General features: G+C 40.8%; 1 protein-coding gene across 2 annotated transcripts in view; it reads left to right on the forward strand.

Moving 5' to 3' along the window:
• LOC139751613 (coiled-coil domain-containing protein 22-like) overlaps positions 1-21,872 on the forward strand; it is a 338,143-nt gene that overhangs the window by 298,436 nt on the left and 17,835 nt on the right. For both annotated transcript variants that reach the window (XM_071667231.1, XM_071667230.1), the window contains 2 exons: positions 11,259-11,398; positions 17,656-17,805. In XM_071667231.1, the coding sequence (XP_071523332.1) occupies positions 11,259-11,398; positions 17,656-17,805 (290 nt within the window). The remainder of the gene's footprint in view (positions 1-11,258; positions 11,399-17,655; positions 17,806-21,872) is intronic.

Consider the following 21,872-nt stretch of genomic DNA (forward strand, 5'->3'; position numbering starts at 1 on the left):
GAAGTATGCAGTTTTTGGACCAATGTTCTATTTTGATTGGTTCTCTTGGCAACAGGGAGAGAAATTCGCTTACATCCTCACTTTAGGGGTGAACCTTAATCATTTTAGGAGTGAACCCTTAAGGGATCTGATCCCTCTAAATGCCTTCCAATTAGATATGATTTCTGTGACAGTAAGGACATTTGCTGTATTTGCCTTGTTCAATACTAGAACTATGAAACCAGAACTATCAAATTCTCTCACAGTCTTAGTTCAATTCTCACCAGTTTATTTTAATTTTTCAGGGTTAACTACCTTGTTTGTTCCAAGAGATATTTGTAGTGCCAAGCTAGGTCAGATGTGTTTCCTCTTGGCCAGATCCACATTGTTACTAAACTACCTTATTTGGGACAGTGGCTCTGTATCCAAGCATTTGGTTTTCAGAACTGCTTATTTGGATGTGGTAACCCCTTTACACTTGAAATTAGGGAAATAGGTGATGTTATCTTGTTTCATAATGTCTGTCTTCACAGAGTTTCTTACAAGTGCTGAAACCATTTTCATCTATTCCTTAATAATTGCTTTCTTGGGGCTTTCTAAAGCTCCTATTAAGAAATCTAGAGGGCTTTTGAATTCCACCATTGCAGTTTTTGGTTTTGTTTTTGGACCCATATGGGATTTATTTTTCAGATTGCCTTTCTCGAGGACCCATATTTCCTCTCCTTATCATCTCTGTGGGATTTTTCAAAGCTCCTGACATTGTTTAGTCACAAAGATCCCTAACTGAATGTGAGAATCATTTCATTTGTCATTGCATATCTAAGGCTGTCCCTTCCATTACAGTATTTCAGAACATAAGCATATGTGATTGAATCCCCTTATGCTGCTTTTCAAGGGCTCTGTTTATGGAATTTGTTTTTTCTGTAGTTACAGCCCTACAAATACCTAATTAGAGATCTTCAGAGACTGTTTAAACCTTTCTCAGAAGGAAAATTTTGGTTTTGAACTAAAACTTTTATATGACTCAATCAATCCCCTTTACTAGAGCCATGTCAGCAGATACTGCCTTGTTACCCTTTGATGAGGAAGCTTTTCATTGAGGACCTCCTGTTAGGCAGAAGATCATTTTAAGTTATTTATTTATTTAATTTGCTTTGTCGCTGTCTCCCGCATTAGCGAGGTAGCGCAAGGAAACAGACGAAAGAAATGGCCCAACCCACCCACATACACATATATATACATACACGTCCACACACGCAAATATACATACCTATACATCTCAACGTATACATATATATACACACACAGACATATACATATATACACATGTACATAACTCATACTGTCTGCCCTTATTCATTCCCATCCCCCCCCCCCCCCCCCCCACACACATGAAATAACAACCCCCTACCCCCAAATGTGCGCAAGGTAGCGCTAGGAAAAGACAACAAAGGCCACATTCGTTCACACTCAGTCTCTAGCTGTCATGTAATAATGCACCGAAACCACAGCTCCCTTTTCACATGCAGGCCCCACAGAACTTTCCATGGTTTAACCCAGACGCTTCACATGCCCTGGTTCAATCCATTAACAGCATGTCGACCCTGGTATACCACGTTGTTCCAATTTACTCTATTTCTTGCACACCTTTCACCCTCCTGCATGTTCAGGCCCCAATCACTCAAAATCTTTTTCACTCCATCTTTCCACCTCCAATTTGGTCCCCCACTTCTCCTCATTCCTTCCACCTCTGACGCATATATCCTCTTGGTCAATTTTTCCTCGTTCATTCTCTCCATGTGACCAAACCATTTCAAAACACCCTCTTCTGTTCTCTCAACCACACTCTTTTTATTACCACACATCTCTCTTACCCTCTTATTACTTACTCAATCAAACCTTCTCACACCACACATTGTCCTCGAACATCTCATTTCCAACACATCCACCCTCCTCCGCACAACTCTATCCATAGCCCACGCCTCGCAACCATATAACATTGTTGAAACCCCTATTCCTTCAAACATACCCATTTTTGCTTTCCGAGATAATGTTCTTGACTTCCACACATTCTTCAAGGCTCCAGAACTTTCGCCCCCTCCCCCACCCTATGATTCACCTCCGCTTCCATGGTTCCATCCGCTGCCAAATCCGCTCCCAGGTATCTAAAACACTTCATTTCCTCCAGCTTTTCTCCATTCAAACTTACCTCCCAATTGACTTGTCCCTCAACCCTACAGTACCTAATAACCTTGCTCTTATTCACATTTACAGTCAATTCTTCTTTCACCACTTTACCAAACTCAGTCGCCAGCTTCTGCAGTTTCTCACACAAATCAGCCACCAGCGGTGTATCATCAGCGAACAACAACTGACTCACCTCCCAAGCTCCCTCATCCACAACAGACTGCATACTTACCCCTCTTTCCAAAACTCTTGCATTTACCTCCCTAACAACCCCATCCATAAACAAATTAAACAACCATGGAGACATCACACACCCCTGCCGCAAACCTACATTCACTGAGAACCAATTACTTTCCTCTCTTTCTACACATACACATTCCTTACATCCTCAATAAAAATTTTTCACTGCTTCTAACAGCTTGCCTCCCACACCATATATTCTTAATACCTTCCACAGAGCATCTCTATCAACTCTATCATATGCCTTCTCCAGATCCATAAATGCCACATACAAATCTATTTGTATGTGGCATTCACCCCTGGGGATAGGGGTGAAAGAATACTTCCCACGTATTCCTCGCGTGTCGTAGAAAGCGACTAGAGGGGACGGGAGCGGGGGGCCAGAAATCCTCCCCTCCTTGTATTAACTTTCTAAAATGGGAAACAGAAGAAGGAGTCACGCGGGGAGTGCTCATCCTCCTCGAAGGCTCAGAGTGGGGTGCCTAAATGTGTGTGGATGTAACCAAGATGTGAAAAAAGAAGAGATAGGTAGTATGTTTGAGGAAAGGAACCTGGATGTTTTGGCTCTGAGTGAAACGAAGCTCAAGGGTAAAGGGGAAGAGTGGTTTGGGAATGTCTGGGGAGTAAAGTCAGGGGTTAGTGAGAGGACAAGAGCAAGGGAAGGAGTAGCAATACTCCTGAAACAGGAGTTGTGGGAGTATGTGATGGAATGTAAGAAAGTAAATTCTCGATTAATATGGGTAAAACTGAAAGTTGATGGAGAGGGGTGGGTGATTATTGGTGCATATGCACCCGGGCATGAGAAGAAAGATCATGAGAGGCAAGTGTTTTGGGAGCAGCTGAATGAGTGTGTTAGTGGTTTTGATGCATGAGACCGGGTGATAGTGATGGGTGATTTGAATGCAAAGGTGAGTAATGTGGCAGTTGAGGGAATAATTGGTATACATGGGGTGTTCAGTGTTGTAAATGGAAATGGTGAAGAGCTTGTAGATTTATATGCTGAAAAAGGACTGATGATTGGGAATACCTGGTTTAAAAAGTGAGATATACATAAGTATACTTATGTAAGTAGGAGAGATGGCCAGAGAGCGTTATTGGATTACGTGTTAATTGACAGGTGTGCGAGAGAGACTTTTGGATGTTAATGTGCTGAGAGGTGCAACTGGAGGGATGTCTGATCATTATCTTGTGGAGGCTAAGGTGAAGATTTGTATGGGTTTTCAGAAAAGAAGAGTGAATGTTGGGGTGAAGAGGGTGGTGAGAGTAAGTGAGCTTGGGAAGGAGACCTGTGTGAGGAAGTACCAGGAGAGACTGAGTACAGAATGGAAAAAGGTGAGAACAATGGAAGTAAGGGGAGTGGGGGAGGAATGGGATGTATTTAGGGAATCAGTGATGGATTGCACAAAAGATGCTTGTGGCATGAGAAGAGTGGGAGGAGGGTTGATTAGAAAGGGTAGTGAGTGGTGGGATGAAGAAGTAAGAGTATTAGTGAAAGAGAAGAGAGAGGCATTTGGACGATTTTTGCAGGGAAAAAATGCAATTGAGTGGGAGATGTATAAAAGAAAGAGACAGGAGGTCAAGAGAAAGGTGCAAGAGGTGAAAAAAAGGGCAAATGAGAGTTGGGGTGAGAGAGCATCATTAAATTTTAGGGAGAATAAAAAGATGTTCTGGAAGGAGGTAAATAAAGTGCGTAAGACAAGGGAGCAAATGGGAACTTCAGTGAAGGGCGCAAATGGGGAGGTGATAACAAGTAGTGGTGATGTGAGAAGGAGATGGAGTGAGTATTTTGAAGGTTTGTTGAATGTGTTTGATGATAGAGTGGCAGATATAGGGTGTTTTGGTCGAGGTGGTGTGCAAAGTGAGAGGGTTAAGGAAAATGATTTGGTAAACAGAGAAGAGGTAGTGAAAGCTTTGCGGAAGATGAAAGCCGGCAAGGCAGCAGGTTTGGATGGTATTGCAGTGGAATTTATTAAAAAAGGGGGTGACTGTATTGTTGACTGGTTGGTAAGGTTATTTAATGTATGTATGACTCATGGTGAGGTGCCTGAGGATTGGCGGAATGCGTGCATAGTGCCATTGTACAAAGGCAAAGGGGATAAGAGTGAGTGCTCAAATTACAGAGGTATAAGTTTGTTGAGTATTCCTGGTAAATTATATGGGAGGGTATTGATTGAGAGGGTGAAGGCATGTACAGAGCATCAGATTGGGGAAGAGCAGTGTGGTTTCAGAAGTGGTAGAGGATGTGTGGATCAGGTGTTTGCTTTGAAGAATGTATGTGAGAAATACTTAGAAAAGCAAATGGATTTGTATGTAGCATTTATGGATCTGGAGAAGGCATATGATAGAGTTGATAGAGATGCTCTGTGGAAGGTATTAAGAATATATGGTGTGGGAGGAAAGTTGTTAGAAGCAGTGAAAAGTTTTTATCGAGGATGTAAGGCATGTGTACGTGTAGGAAGAGAGGAAAGTGATTGGTTCTCAGTGAATGTAGGTTTGCGGCAGGGGTGTGTGATGTCTCCATGGTTGTTTAATTTGTTTATGGATGGGGTTGTTAGGGAGGTAAATGCAAGAGTTTTGGAAAGAGGGGCAAGTATGAAGTCTGTTGGGGATGAGAGAGCTTGGGAAGTGAGTCAGTTGTTGTTCGCTGATGATACAGCGCTGGTGGCGGATTCATGTGAGAAACTGCAGAAGCTGGTGACGGAGTTTGGTAAAGTGTGTGGAAGAAGAAAGTTAAGAGTAAATGTCAATAAGAGCAAGGTTATTAGGTACAGTAGGGTTGAGGGTCAAGTCAATTGGGAGGTGAGTTTGAATGGTGAGAGGCTGGAGGAAGTGAAGTGTTTTAGATATCTGGGAGTGGATCTGTCAGCGGATGGAACCATGGAAGCGGAAGTGGATCATAGGGTGGGGGAGGGGGCGAAAATTTTGGGAGCCTTGAAAAATGTGTGGAAGTCGAGAACATTATCCCGGAAAGCAAAAATGGGTATGTTTGAAGGAATAGTAGTTCCAACAATGTTGTATGGTTGCGAGGCGTGGGCTATGGATAGAGTTGTGCGTAGGAGGATGGATGTGCTGGAAATGAGATGTTTGAGGACAATGTGTGGTGTGAGGTGGTTTGATCGAGTAAGTAACGTAAGGGTAAGAGAGATGTGTGGAAATAAAAAGAGCGTGGTTGAGAGAGCAGAAGAGGGTGTTTTGAAGTGGTTTGGGCACATGGAGAGAATGAGTGAGGAAAGATTGACCAAGAGGATATATGTGTCGGAGGTGGAGGGAACGAGGAGAAGAGGGAGACCAAATTGGAGGTGGAAAGATGGAGTGAAAAGGATTTTGTGTGATCGGGGCCTGAACATGCAGGAGGGTGAAAGGAGGGCAAGGAATAGAGTGAATTGGAGCGATGTGGTATACAGGGGTTGACGTGCTGTCAGTGGATTGAATCAAGGCATGTGAAGCGTCTGGGGTAAACCATGGAAAGCTGTGTAGGTATGTATATTTGCGTGTGTGGACGTGTGTATGTACATGTGTATGGGGGGGGTTGGGCCATTTCTTTCGTCTGTTTCCTTGCGCTACCTCGCAGACGCGGGAGACAGCGACAAAGTATAAAAAAAAAAAAAAAAAAAAAAAAAAATTTGCTTTTTTAAGTATTTCTCACATACATTCTTCAGAGCAAACACCTGATCCACACATCCTCTACCACTTCTGAAACCACACTGCTCTTCCCCAATCTGATGCTCAGTACATGCCTTCACCCTCTCAATCAATACCCTCCCATATAATTACCAGGAATACTCAACAAACTTATACCTCTGTAATTTGAGCACTCACCTTTATCCCCTTTGCCTTTGTACAATGGCACTATGGAAGCATTCCGCCAATCCTCACGCACCTCACCATGAGACATACATACATTAAATAACCTCCCCAACCAGTCAACAATACAGTCACTCCCTTTTTTGATAAATTCTACTGCAATATCATCCAAACCCGCTGCCTTGCCGGCTTTCATCTTCCGCAAAGCTTTTACTACCTCTTCTCTGTTTACCAAATCATTTTCCCTAACCCTCTCACTTTGCACACCACCTCGACCAAAACACCCTATATCTGCCACTCTATCATCAAACACATTCAACAAACCTTCAAAATACTCATCCATCTCCTTCTCATATCACCATTACTTGTTATCACCTCCCCATTAGCCCCCTTTACTGAAGTTCCCATTTGTTCCCTTGTCTTACGCACTTTATTTACCTCCTTCCAAAACATCTTTTTATTCTCCCTAAGATTTAATGATACTCTCTCACCCCAACTCTCATTTGCCCTCTTTTTCACCTCTTGCACCTTTCTCTTGACCTTCTGCCTCTTTCTTTGATACATCTCCCACTCATTTGCATTATTTCCCTGCAAAAATCATCCAAATGCCTCTCCTTTTTCTTTCACTAATAATCTTACTTCTTCATCCCACCACTCACTACCCTGTTTAATCTGCCCACCTCCCACACTTCTCATGCCACAATCATCTTTTGTGCGAGCCATCACTGCTTCCCTAAATACATCCCATTCCTCCCCCACTCCCCTTACCTCCTTAGTTCTCACCTTTTTCCATTCTGTACTCAGTCTCTCCTGGTACTTCCTCACACAAGTCTCCTTCCCAAGCTCACTTACTCTCACCACTCTCTTCACCCCAACATTCTCTCTTCTCTTCTGAAAACCTCTACAAATCTTCACCTGCACCTCCACAAGATAGTGATCAGACATCCCTCCAGTTGCACCTCTCAGCACATTAACATCCAAAAGTCTTTCTTTCGTGCGCATATCAGTTAACACGTAATCCAATAACGCTCTCTGGCCATCTCTCTTACTTACATACGTATACTTATATAGATCTCTCTTTTTAAACCAGGTATTCCCAATCACCAGTCCTTTTTCAGCACATAAACCTACAAGCTCTTCACCATTTCCATTTAGAACACTGAATACCTCATGTACACCAATTTTTCCCTCAACTACCACATTACTCACCTTTGCATTCAAATCACTCATCACTATAACCCAGTCTCACGCATCAATGTATACATATATATATATACCTACACAGACATATACATATATACACATGTACATAATTCATACTTGCTGCCTTTATTCATTCCCGTCACCACCCCGCCACACATGAAATGACACTAGGAAAAGACATCAAAGGCCACATTTGTTCACACTCAGTCTCTAGCTGTCATGTATAATGCACCGAAACCACAGCTCCCTTTCCACATCTATGCCCCACAAAACTTTCCATTGTTAACCCCAATCGCTTCACATGCTCTGGTTCAATCCATTGACAGCATGTCGACCCCGGTATACCACATCGATCCAATTCACTCTATTCCTTGCACGCCTTTCACCCTCCTGCATGTTCAGGCCCCGATTGCTCAAAATCCTTTTCACTCCATCCTTCCACCCCCAATTTGGTCTCTCACTTCTTCTCGTTCCCTCCACCTCTGACACATATATCCTCTTTGTCAGTCTTTCCTCACTCATTCTCTCCATGTGACCAAACCATTTCAATACACCCTCATCTTCTCTCTCAACCACACTTTTTTTTTATTACCACACATCTCTCTTACCCTTATGTTACTTACTCGATCAAACCACCTCACACCACATATTGTCCTCAAACATCTCATTTCCAACACATCCACTCTCCTCCGCACAACCCAATCTATAGCCCACTCCTCACAACCATATAACATTGTTGGAACCACTGTTCCTTCAAGCATACCCATTTTTGCTTTCCGAGATAATGTTCTCGACTTCCACACACTCTTCAACGCTCCCAGAACCTTTGCCCCCTCCCCCACCCTGTGACTCATTTTCGCTTTCATGGTTCCATCCGCTGCCAAATGCACTCCCAGATGTCTAAAACACCTCACTTCCTCCAGATTTTCTCCATTCAAATTTGCCTCCCACTTGACTTGTCCCTCAACACTACTGTACCTAAAAACCTTTTTCTTATTCACATTTACTCTCAGTTTTCTTCTTTCACACACTTTACCAAACTCAGTCACCAGCTTTTGTAGTTTCTCACCCGAATCAGCCACCAGCGCTGTATCATCAGCGAACAACAACTTACTCACTTCCCAAGCCCTTTCATCCACAACAGACTGCATAATTGCCCCTCTTTCCAAAACTCTTGCATTCACCTCCCTAACAACCCCGTCCATAAACAAATTAAACAACCATGGAGACATCATGCACCCCTGCCGTCAACTGATATGGGAAGAAATTGGAAATGAGGGATGCTGCTAAATGCTAAAGGTACAGTAACCACAGCAAAAGCATTACAGATAATGAAAGAATTTGAGAAGGTTAAAGAATATGTGAATATAGATGAAGTTGAATTGGTGCATTCAAGTAAAATACATCAGAAAGTGAAAATTTGCTGATTGGAGAAATTATGAGTGTAGATGTTCAGGAAGTACCTTGATCAATGACAGTAACAGTAGGATCAGAGATAGTATTAGATGGCAGGCTGACCAATTTTAGAGAATTTATAACATGTATTGCATATATTGTGTGCTCTTATTACTTTGGTCAGAATTATTGATGAAATGTTGATTTTTAAGCAGGTTTAATTAGGTTTACTTGTTATTTATTTATTTATTATACTTTGTCGCTGTCTCCCACGTTTGCGAGGTAGCGCAAGGAAACAGACGAAAGAAATGGCCCAACCCCCCCCCATACACATGTATATACATACGTCCACACACGCAAATATACATACCTACACAGCTTTCCATGGTTTACCCCAGACGCTTCACATGCCTTGATTCAATCCACTGACAGCACGTCAACCCCGGTATACCACATCGCTCCAATTCACTCTATTCCTTGCCCTCCTTTCACCCTCCTGCATGTTCAGGCCCCGATCACACAAAATCTTTTTCACTCCATCTTTCCACCTCCAATTTGGTCTCCCTCTTCTCCTCGTTCCCTCCACCTCCGACACATATATCCTCTTGGTCAATCTTTCCTCACTCATTCTCTCCATGTGCCCAAACCACTTCAAAACACCCTCTTCTGCTCTCTCAACCACGCTCTTTTTATTTCCACACATCTCTCTTACCCTTACATTACTCACTCGATCAAACCACCTCACACCACACATTGTCCTCAAACATCTCATTTCCATTACATCCATCCTCCTGCGCACAACTCTATCCATAGCCCACGCCTCGCAACCATACAACATTGTTGGAACCACTATTCCTTCAAACATACCCATTTTTGCTTTCCGAGATAATGTTCTCGACTTCCACACATTCTTCAAGGCCCCCAGAATTTTCGCCCCCTCCCCCACCCTATGATCCACTTCCGCTTCCATGGTTCCATCCGCTGCCAGATCCACTCCCAGATATCTAAAACACTTCACTTCCTCCACTTTTTCTCCATTCAAACTCACCTCCCAATTGACTTGACCCTCAACCCTACTGTACCTAATAACCTTGCTCTTATTCACATTTACTCTTAACTTTCTTCTTCCACACACTTTACCAAACTCAGTCACCAGCTTCTGCAGTTTCTCACATGAATCAGCCACCAGCGCTGTATCATCAGCGAACAACAACTGACTCACTTCCCAAGCTCTCTCATCCCCAACAGACTTCATACTTGCTCCTCTTTCCAAAACTCTTGCATTTACCTCCCTAACAACACCATCCATAAACAAATTAAACAACCATGGAGACATCACACACCCCTGCCGCAAACCTACATTCACTGAGAACCAATCACTTTCCTCTCTTCCTACACGTACACATGCCTTACATCCTCGATAAAAACTTTTCACTGCTTCTAACAACTTTCCTCCCACACCATATATTCGGCTATATGCTTGTGTTGCTGATATGCAGTGACAGGAAATTTAAACTGAATTTTTGGAATTATTTTCTTTGTATTCTTTTCAGTAGATTTTTTTTATTTTTCTTACTTGGTCAATTGATGCCTGTTTGAGGTGCACTTTTTTTTTCCAAAATAGATTAAGAGGTGTAGATCTCTTTGGTGGTGCTGCATGTACTTCATTACCCAACAAGACTTCACTGGTCACATAATTGAGAATTTTTCTTGCACAAAGTTGGTGGGTATTAGAAACATGGTCTTCACATTTTAGTGAAATCGCATTAACTGAGAATTTTTCTTGCACAAAGCTGGTGGGTATTAGAAACATGGTCTTCACATTTTAGTGAAATTGCATTATGGAAAGTTGCAAAAAGCATGGTATTGGTGAACATTGTTTTGCTCATAGTTCTCAGCTTCCCTCCTGGTTTTGGGTTGCCCAATCCATCAATTAAAATGTTTAGTCCAAAATTTTCTCTTCATATCTTTCCTCTAATTGTCGCATGATTTATTTTGGTCACCCATCTCTCCAAAATGAATATCAGTTCAGCATATTACAAAACCCCCCATATTTGGAATAGCACCTCCATACTGAGGATACTGAATTCCTACTCTAGAAATCCTCTTCACTTACCTTTCAAAGTCAAACACACAACATTAGCTTGCTGTTTGACTAGTGGTCTTACTTAGCAGATGTCACTAGCTTTGTGGGTACTGCAGGGTCCCCATAGAATGGGGTCATGGGGTAGGGTAAGGTAAAGTTATTTGTTTTAATGATTTCCAAATTGACTGCAATTTATCTCAGAGTTATTTTTGTAGGAGAAAATATATTTTGAATTCTTACTGTTGGCTCTGATTCTTTTAGCGTATCATTGAAGATATAGATTTTACTCATAAAAGCAGTGTAGCAGGTGAGTTAATAGTGCATATTTTTATGTAATCCAGTTTACTTTTTGTCATTTGTACAGGATTGAGAAGCTGTTATAAGGATTATTTTCGGAGAGTAACAAAGACGGTGGACTGCAGTTATGTAATTGCGACCCTCCTCAACTCTCATGCCATTCAGCTACAAAGAGGCAAATGTTTACCTCCATGTAAAACAGAGCAGGTATGGAAAAGATGCAGCAGCACTTGAGTTTAATGGTTACCACACTGGACTTCTGAAAATGTTATGAAAGTAATGTGAAATCATACATTACGCTCATCATTTACTTTATGTAATAAACATATTTGTACAGAGTAGGGTGAAATGTCTGTTGTTTGAGTGGCTGAGATCAAGCAGTTGCTGGACTATATATTTTTCCAGGGTATGAATAGTGAACATATCCTTGGACTCTGAAGATTTAGCAAACAGTAAAGTCTGGAAACACAAGCTGATTTTATTGACAGAATATAGTCATCTAGTTCACAGCCCTCTTATACTAACATAGTCATCCAGTTTAAAGGGAAGATACTAAAAAAATGATTGAATTATCTAACTGCTTGCCTCATTATACTGAGTATATTCTAGTTAAGCATGTGTTTAAACAGTGAGAAATACAGCACTGTGTTTTAAAAGAATTATTGCATTTGTATATGGTGTGGGAGGCAAATTGTTAGAAGCAGTGAAAAGTTTTTATCAAGGCATTTGTACATGTAGGAAGAGAGGAAAGTGATTGGTTCTCAGTGAATGTAGGTTTGCGGCAGGGGTGTGTGATGTCTCCATGGTTGTTTAATTTGTTAATGGACGGGGTTGTTAGGGAGGTGAATGCAAGAGTTTTGGAAAGAGGGGCAAGTATGCAGTCTGTTGGGGATGAGAGAACTTGGAAAGTGAGTCAGTTGTTGTTCGCTGATGATACAGCGCTGGTGGCTGAGTCATGTGAGAAACTGCAGAAGCTGGTGACTGAGTTTGGTAAAGTGTGTGAAAGAAGAAAGTTAAGAGTATATGTGAATAAGAGCAAGTTTATTAGGTAGAGTAGGATTGAGGGTCAAGTCAATTGGGAGGTGAGTTTGAATGGAGAAAAACTGGAGTAAGTGAAGTGTTTTAGATATATGGGAGTGGATCTGGCAGCGGATGGAACCATGGAAGCGGAAGTGGATCATAGGGTTGGGGAGGACGAGAAAATCCTGGGAGCCTTGAAGAATGTGTGGAAGTCGAGAACATTATCTCCTAAAGCAAAAATGGGTATGTTTGAAGGAATAGTGGTTCCAACAATGTTGTATGGTTGCGAGGCATGGGCTATGGATAGAGTAGTGCGGAGGAGGGTGGATGTTCTGGAAATGAGATGTTTGAGGACAATATGTGGTGTGAGGTGGTTTGATCGAGTAAGTAATGTAAGGGTTAGAGAGATGTGTGGAAATAAGAAGAGTGTGGTTGAGAGAGCAGAAGAGGGTGTTTTGAAATGGTTTGGGCACATTGAGAGAATGAGTGAGGAAAGATTGACCAAGAGGATATATGTGTCGGAGGTGGAGGGAACGAGGAGAAGTGGGAGACGAAATTGGAGGTGGAAAGATGGAGTGAAAAAGATTTTGAGTGAACGGGGCCTGTACATGCAGGAGGATGAAAGGCGGGCAAGGAATAGAGTGAATTGGATCGATGTGGTATACCGGGGTCGACGTGCTGTCAATGGATTGAATCAGGGCATGTGAAGCGTCTGGGGTAAACCATGGAAAGTTCTGTGGGGCCTGAATGTGGAAAGGGAGCTGTGTTTTTGGGCATTATTGCATGACAGCTAGAGACTGAGTGTGAACAAATGTGGCCTTTGTTGTCTTTTCCTAGTGCTACATCGCACACATGAGAGGGGAGGGGGATGTTATTCCATGTGTGGCGAGGTGGCGATGGGAATGAATAAAGGCAGACAGTGTGAATTGTGTGCATGTGTATATATGTATATGTCTGTGTGTGTATATATATGTATACATTGAGATGTATGGGTATGTATATTTGTGTGTGTGGACATGTATGTATATACATGTGTATGGGGGTGGGTTGGGCCATTTCTTTTGTCTGTTTCCTTGCGCTACCTCGCATACGCGGGAGACAGCGACAAAGCAAAATAAAGATAAAAAAAAATCTGTGTATATATATGTATACATTGATATGTATAGGTATGTATATTTGCTTGTGTGGACATTATGTACATACATGTGTATGTGTTGGGACATTCTTTCGTCTGTTTCCTTGTGCTACCTCGCTAACGCGGGAAACAGCAATAAAGTATAATAAAATATATTTCTCTTTTTAAATTGGATATTTCCAATCACCAGTCCTTTTTCAGCACACAATTTTACAAGCTCTTAACTACTTTCATTTACATCACGGATCACCCCATGTACTCCAAGTATCCCTTCAACGGCCACATTACTCACATTTGCCTTTAAATCACCCATCACCATATTCCAGTCTTGTGCATCAAAGCTGGTAACATACTCACTCAGCTGCTCCCTAAACACTCTCCTCTCATGATCTTTATTCTCATGACCAGTTTCATAAGCACCAATAATCACCCATCTCTCTCCATCAACTTTCAGTTTTACTCATATTAATATAGAGTTTACTTTTTCACATTCTATCACATTCCCCATGTTAATCTAGAGTTTACTTTCTCACATTCTATCACATTCTCCCACAACTCCTGCTTCAGGAGTAGTGCTACTGCTTTCTTTGCTCTTGTCCTCATACAAACCCCTTCCCCTTTACCCTTGAGCTTTGTTTCACCCAGAGGCAAAACATCCAGGTTCCTTTCCTGAAATATGCTACCTATCTCTCCTTTTTTCTCATCTTGGTTACATCCACAAACATTTAGATACCCCAATCTGAGCCTTCGAGCAGGATTAGCACTCCCCGCATGACTCCTTCCTCTGTTTCCCTCTTTAGAAAGATAAAATACAAGGAGGGGAGAGTTTCTAGCCCCCCTGCTCCCATCCCCTTTAGACACCTTCTGCGACACACAGGGAATGCATGGGAAGTATTCTTGTTCCCCTATCCCTAGGGTAGAAGAGGTAGTGAAAGCTTTGCAGAAGATGAAATTTGGCAAGGCAGCTGGTTTGGATGGTATTGCAGTGGAATTTTTTGAAAAAGTGGTGACGTTGTTAACTGGTTGGTAAGGTTATTCAGTGTATGTATGTTTCATGATGAAGTGCCCAAGGATTGGTGGAATGCATTCATAGTGCCATTGTACAAAGGCAAAGGGGATAAAGGTGAGTGTTCAAATTACCTAAGTATAAGTTTGTTGAGTATGCCTGGGACATTATATGGAAGGGTATTGATTGAGAGGGTAAAGGCATGTACAGAGCTTGAGATTAGGGAAGAGCAGTGTGGTTTCAGAAGTGGTAGAGGATGTGTGGATCAGATGTTTGCTTTGAAGAATGTATGTGAAAATGCTTAGAAAAACAGATGGATTTGTTCGTAGCATATATGGATCTGGAGAAAGCATATGATAGAGTTGATAGAGATGCTTTGTGAAAGGTATTAAAAGTATATGGTGTGGGAGGTATGTTGCTAGAAGCCGTGAAAAGTTTTTATCGAGGATGTAAAGTTTGTGTATGAGTAGGAAGAGAGGAAAGTGATTGATTCCCAGTGAATGTCAGTTTCCGGCAGGGGTGCGTGATTTCTTCATGGTTGTTTAATTTGTTTATGGATGGGGTTGTTACGGAAGTGAATGGAAGAGTTTCGGAGAGAGGGGCAAGTGTGCAGTCTGTTGTGGATGAAAGGGCTTAGGAAGTGTCAGTTGTTCGCTGATGATACGACACTGGTGGCTAATTTGGATGAGAAACTACAGAACTTGGTGACTGAGTTTGATAAAGTGTGTGAAAGAAGAAAGCTGAGAGGAAGTGTGAATAAGAGTAAGGTTATTAGGTTCAGTAGGGTTGAGGGACAAGTTAATTGGGAGGTAAGTTTGAATGGAGAAAAACTGAAGGAATTGAAGTGCTTTAGATATCTGGGAGTGGATTTGACTGTGGATGGAACCACAGAAGCAGAAGTGTGTCACAGGGTGGGGGAAGGGGCAAAGGTTCTGGGAGTGTTGAAGAATGTGTGGAAGGCAAGAATGTTATCTCATAGAGCAAAAATGGGTATGTTTGAAGGAATAGTGGTTCCAACAATGTTATATGGTTGTGAGGCTTGGGCTATAGATAGGGTTGTGCAGTGGAGGGTGGATGTGTTGGAAATGAGATGTTTGAGGACAATTTGTGTTGTGAGGTTGTTTGATGGAGTAAGTAATGAAAGGGTAAGAGAGATGTATGGTAATAAAAAGAATGTGGTTGAGAGAGAAGAGGGTGAATTGAAATGTTTTGGTCACATGGAGAGAATGAGAGGAAAGATTGACAAAGAGGATGTATGTGTCAGGGGTGGAGGGAACGAGGAGAGGTTGGAGACTTAATTGGAGGTGGAAGGATGGAGTGAAAATGATTTTGAGCGATCGGGGCCTGAACATACAGGAGGGTGAAAGGTGCGCAAGGAATAGAGTGAATTGGAACGATGTGATATATCGGGGTCGATATGCTGTCGATGGATTGAACCAGGGCATGTGAAGCATCTAGGGTAAACCATGGAATGTTTTGTGGGGTCCGGATGTGGAAAGGGAGCTGTGGCGGTGCATTATTACATGACAGCTAGAGACTGAATGTGAACGAATGTCTCCTTTGTTTTCTTTTCGTAGTGCTACTTCGCACGCGCTTGGGGGAGTCGGATGCCATTTCATGTGTTGCGGGGTTGCGATGGGAATGGATGAAACAGCAAGTATGAATATGTACATGTGTGCATATGTATATGTCTGTGTATGTACATGTATGTCTACATTGAAATGTATAGGTATGTATATTCCTATTAGTCCACAGGGAAAATGAAACATGATAAGTTCCCAAGTGCACTTTCGTGTAATAATCACATCAACAGGGAGACAAAAGAGAGGAATATACAAGAAATATACAACCAAATGGTGTCCTAGCCTCGTCTCTTTGATGTATATCAACTTATTGTTATATTTCTCTCTTTTGTCTCCCCTGTTGATGTGATTATTACACGAAAGTGCTCTTGGGAACTTATCGTGTTTCATTTTCCTCGTGGACTCATACGAATATCTTGATCACTCGCAAAATTGTGATCCTTTCCAAAATAGGTATGTATATGTGTGTGTGTTGGTGTTTATGTATATACATGTGTATGTGGGTGGGTTGGGCCATTCTTTCGTAGTGTTTCTTAAAATTCGAGAACCAACCAGGACTCAGGATTCACTTGAAATGACTTTGCTGCTCTTGCTTCTCTTGCCAAGTCATCATATATACCCTGGGCTTTTGCTTGCTTCACAAGTATGCTGATGGGAACACTTTCATGAGTATGATGTTTGATCCATTTGCTCGACATAAGTAACATTCTTTCTGTAATAATTGAACTTCAAGAATACTAGGTCTTAAATGCGTTGATTAAGGTTCCCTTCTTGGTTCTCTCTTTGGTCTTATCTGCACTATCACGAACAATGTTTAAAGGAGATTCACTAAGTGCAAGAGTATACTTATATGCTTCTCGCAGGATGCTGACAATGCTGCACCATCGTACTGTCAGTTCAATGAGAATTATATTATTCCAAACTTAATCCCAAGTAAATTAAAAAGATGTTAAGTAGAATGTGTGCATTATTCTAAAAATGAAGATGAAATACATGTAAATCAAGAGGTCCCTGTGTATAAATCAGTCTATTTTACTTAGTTTTTGTGTCTTAATAATTGTTTTATATACTATTCTATTACATTTTTCATTAGATTACATAACACAAAAGTGTAACATGAACATGGATATACATATACATACAGAAGTGAGTCACCATGTCAGGTGTGTACCCTGCTGTTATGGTAGTTGACAACATCTGAACTTTTGAGGAAACAATTTTCGTTGATAATGCAGTGATATTATCTGCATGTTTGTTTTGATCTATTTTATTATATTTTGGAATGAATTATAAGAAAAATACCCCATAAGTGTACATATATGTAAACATGTACGTATACAGATTACAAGCCATTAGGTACAGTGGTTGACTTTGGAGTACACAAACGACTGTAGTACTTGATGGCTGAGTGACAGTTACCTGAACCATAGGAATTTTGCTTAACTAGATCGACTTTTTATTTTTTTTTAACCACAAGAATTTCCAAGAGACAGATTGCTGGGTTAAAGACATTTCACTGGATTTAGAATTAAAAGGGCTTTCACCTTAGAAAGTTCAGAAAAGTTAACTAGAGTGTTTAAGTGATGTTCAGTTTACTAGATGTGTATCATGAAGCTTGTGTGAATTGCTTTACTTCGACATTATTGGGAATAAAGTCGATTTATTTTTTGAAATTGTTTATCTCAGTATTTATTCTAATGCCACTTTTATTTTTCTTCAGAAAATTTTCTCAGAGGGAAATTCTGAAGCATTCAAGCTAGAGCTGCTGAACAAAAAGGAGGATGTAAAGCCACATACTACCTGTATGTCATTGTCTGGACAATCTGCCCTCTCGTCTTTTGAAACAGCCAAGCACATGATGGATGTGAAGGTGAGGACATGAGATTAATAAATTTGGATCAGAAATAGTTGAGTCTGGTTGGGGCATGATCTTTATTTTGATGTATAAGTAATGTATTCTTCTATGTTGCATGATTTCTTCTGTTGCAGTTAATGTTCAGTTGTGTTTCAAGTAACAGGGGATGAAGAAACTGAATTTTTGGTATCCTCCAGTCGTATGATACTTGAATTTTACTGTGCAATTTTTTTCCATGTTCTTTCATTGATAATCTGATGTGCCATTTCTCACCAGTGATAGTTACATATGATTATCTGTGTGTTCAGAAACAGTATATACCATCAGAGAAAGGGTGGAAGAGCTACTTTCTCTTTTAATGTTTGACATTCTAGTCGTAGATGAAAGTCTATATTGAGGTTAGGCCTTCAAGTATGAGAAGGAGTTAGAGAGAGGAAAATAAGAAGAGAAGATTAGAAAAGAATGAGAATTATTGGAAGAATTGGAAAACTTTCATTTTAACTCTTAAATCCTGGTTGACCAGCCAAAGGTCACCTATGATTTGGACAAAAAGATAAGGCCTTCAGAATTTTGTTTCTCACTTTGAAAGGAAAGACATCAATGAAAAAGTAAAGGATATGTAAACATACTGTGTAAGTAAACAAATCTTATATGGTATGAAAGATCCCTGGTGATGGAGGAAAGGTGAAGGGCGTGTGTCAGACATTATCCCTGCCTAAGGCATCACTGACTCACCATCCATGCTGCCCATGTATGGGAAATGACCAGGGTGATGAATTTTCAACATATCGGCCAGGGTTTGAAAAGAATATAAATATTCACATCTCATATGATGACTCCTAGTTCTTACTGTGTCAAATTTTGTGTGTGTCAGCCTTTGTTACTGTCTAAGGCAACACTGAATTACCATTCCCACTGCCTTCATAAGGAAAATGATCAAGGTGATACCTAGTATCCATACAAATGTCATAATATCCATTGGTGGTTCAAAATAAACCCAGAAACAAAAGTCCTAATGTGATGACTTCCAGCAGCAGCAGTTATTTTCATCAGTATATAACCATCAATCTTTAAGGGTTAGAAAGGGGAAGGTTGCAGTTGCTAGGAAACACATTAGGGGTTAACAAGCTCTGAATAGCCTTAGATGCTCCAGTGCTTGGCCTATGTTTAGGTTCTATAATGCAGTCCAGTCCAGTGCATGGTAGTGTAGGGAAAGAAATAGTTATCACAATGGCCCACCCTTGAGTTGCTAGTAGTGACTTATTACATATGTCATGCAGTAACTAACTAGGTGTTGCATGCTAATGATGGGGGCACACAAGCAGCCAGCTTTCAGGAGCAGAAAATAGAGTGATATCTATAGAAGAGAGAAATGAACCAGTATTATGGAATGATGCTAGTGATTCAGTCTGGAGGTCAGACCAGGAGAGTTGATAAGTCAGATTGTATTTGACAAATATGTTGAAACAAAACTTTCTGATATGTGAGAGCAGCACTTCATACAAAGACAGATCAGTGCTTTGTATGATCTGAGGCATCTGGTCTGAAGAAATGAATTTACAATTTCTTAGAGGCAGACATAAGTACTTCTGCAGTATGAGCTTGCAAGACAGATTAGATGTTACGGTTATATGAAGTGTTTATTTTGTTAAGTGGTGAAATTGTAGATCCATCAGCTAAGAAGGCAATGTTGTAAGGGATTTTGGAAAGAGAAATGGTCAGAAGTTATTTTAGAAAAAAAAAGTGGATCAGAAATTGGGTTATAGAGGCATTAACCTAACCATTTTGCATTCACCCTTATGAAAAAATCATGTCCTAGTCAAAGTTTATAGTGGAAGTTGTGTTAAGACAAAATGCCTATTAAGCAAGAGTTGATGGAACAGATTTGAAGGAAGAGGAGGTATACACTGGTGAGTAATCATTATATGAGTGCATCTGGTTATCTGTTAAAGAAAAAATCGTTAATGAAAAGGAGAAAGAGTATGGGAGATATGTCATCCTGAGGGACACCACTGTTAATAGAAAAAGAGGAAGAGGCTGGTTCATTGTTAATTTCAGAGTTGATTGGCCAGGGGGAAGCTAAATATGGGGGAAGAAAGACAAAAGAAGGGGACTTGATGATGAAATCTTGATGCTGTTCCTAGTGAAAAGCCTTTGGTATATCAAGGGCTACATGATAGGATTCCTCAAAGTCTCTAAGAGATAACCAGACATTGTTAGTAGAGTAGGGGATATACCATGGTGGATCTTGCCTTGTGAAAGCCATGCTAATGATCAGAGTGGAGACTTTGAGATACAAGCTGTGTATGCAAATTGGAGTTAAGGAGGAATTCAATGACTTTGGACATAGTAGAAGCCAAAGAAACAGGAAAATAGATGGAAGGGTTTGAACAGTGGCCCTTTTTTAGGATAGGCTGTACAGTGCATTTTTCTAGGAAGGAAATGATCTGTTTTTTTAAGTATCAATTAATGATTTTATGTAACCGCCAGGTTGACTGAGTAGTCTGTGAATTTTTATCACTTCATTTTATTTAGAATTCTATTTTCACCCAATGTAATACCTCTGAAATTAATTTTTATTCATACTGTTGGTTTCTTTATTGGATGAAATCTTCATGTTTGAAATATGTTGAGCTACAAAGGGTAAATGAAGAAAAAGGCTTTTGTTTTTCTTTATTATTATTATACTTTGTTGCTGTCTCCCGCGTTAGCGAGGTAGCGCAAGGAAACAGACGAAAGAATGGCCCAACCCACCCACATACACATGTATATACATACACATCCACACCACGCACATATACATACCTATACATCTCAACGTATACTTATATATACACACACAGACATATATACACACGTACATAATTCATATTGTCTGCCCTTATTCATTCCAATTGTCACCCCACCACACATAAAATGACAACCCCTTCCCCCCACCTGTGTGCGAGGTAGCGCTAGGAAAAGACAACAAAGGCCACATTCGTTCACACTCAGTCTCCTGCTGTCATGTATAATATACCGAAACCACAGCTCCCTTTCCACATCCAGGCCCCACAAGACTTTCCATGGTTTACCCCAGACGCCTCACATGCCCTGGTTCAATCCATTGACAGCATGTCGACCCCGGTATTCCACATCGTTCCAGTTCACTCTATTCCTTTCACGCCTTTCACCCTCCTGCATGTTCAGGCCCCAATCACTCAAAATCTTTTTCACTCCATCTTTCCACCTCCAGTTTGGTCTCCCACTTTTCATTCCCTCCACCTCTGACACATATATCCTCTTTGTCAATCTTTCCTCACTCATTCTCTCCATGTGACCAAACCTCTTCAAAACACCCTCTTCTGCTCTCTCAACCACACTCTTTTTATTACCACACATCTCTCTTACCCTTTCATTACTTACTTGATCAAACCACCTCACACCACATATTGTCCTCAAACATCTCATTTCCAGCGCATCCACCCTTCTTTGCATAACTCTATAGTCCACGCCTCGCAACCATATAACATTGTTGGAACCACTATTCCTTCAAACATATGTGTGATAATTTCCATTGACTCTGAAGGCAAGTAAGTAGTGCATAAAAGCAGTAATGAAAGAGAAAAAATTTTTAGGGTTCCTAGTTAGGACTATCAAATTCAGGGTTAAGGAACTAATACCCACTGTTTTTAATTTACTAGTGTATCCTCACCGTGTGTTCAGACTTGATAACCTTATTTGGAAAAAATAGAGTTTTGAAGCGTACTACCAAGATGATTCCAGGACTGAGAAACAGTCCTGTGGTAGGTGGGTAGGTCACTTAGAGAAAAGAGAAAGGTAAGAGGTAATATGCTATGAGTATTCAGAATTACCAAAGGCTTTGATATTTTCAACCCAAACAGCTTAGATTTAAGGCTAGATTTATCTGATTTCATTCATAGTAATGGATACAGATCCATAGGAAATCACCTACTCTTCTTAATGCATATGATCATGGCACGGAAATACAGTTTAGGGGCTGTTTAGTCCTGAAATGAAGCTTTTAAGTGTTAACAGGATTAAAGATTTCATGAAAATTCACTTCATATTTATTTGGTATC

Source organism: Panulirus ornatus, chromosome 11 (genome assembly GCF_036320965.1).
Source record: "Panulirus ornatus isolate Po-2019 chromosome 11, ASM3632096v1, whole genome shotgun sequence".
In the NCBI taxonomy this organism is placed as follows: Eukaryota; Metazoa; Arthropoda; class Malacostraca; order Decapoda; family Palinuridae; genus Panulirus; species Panulirus ornatus.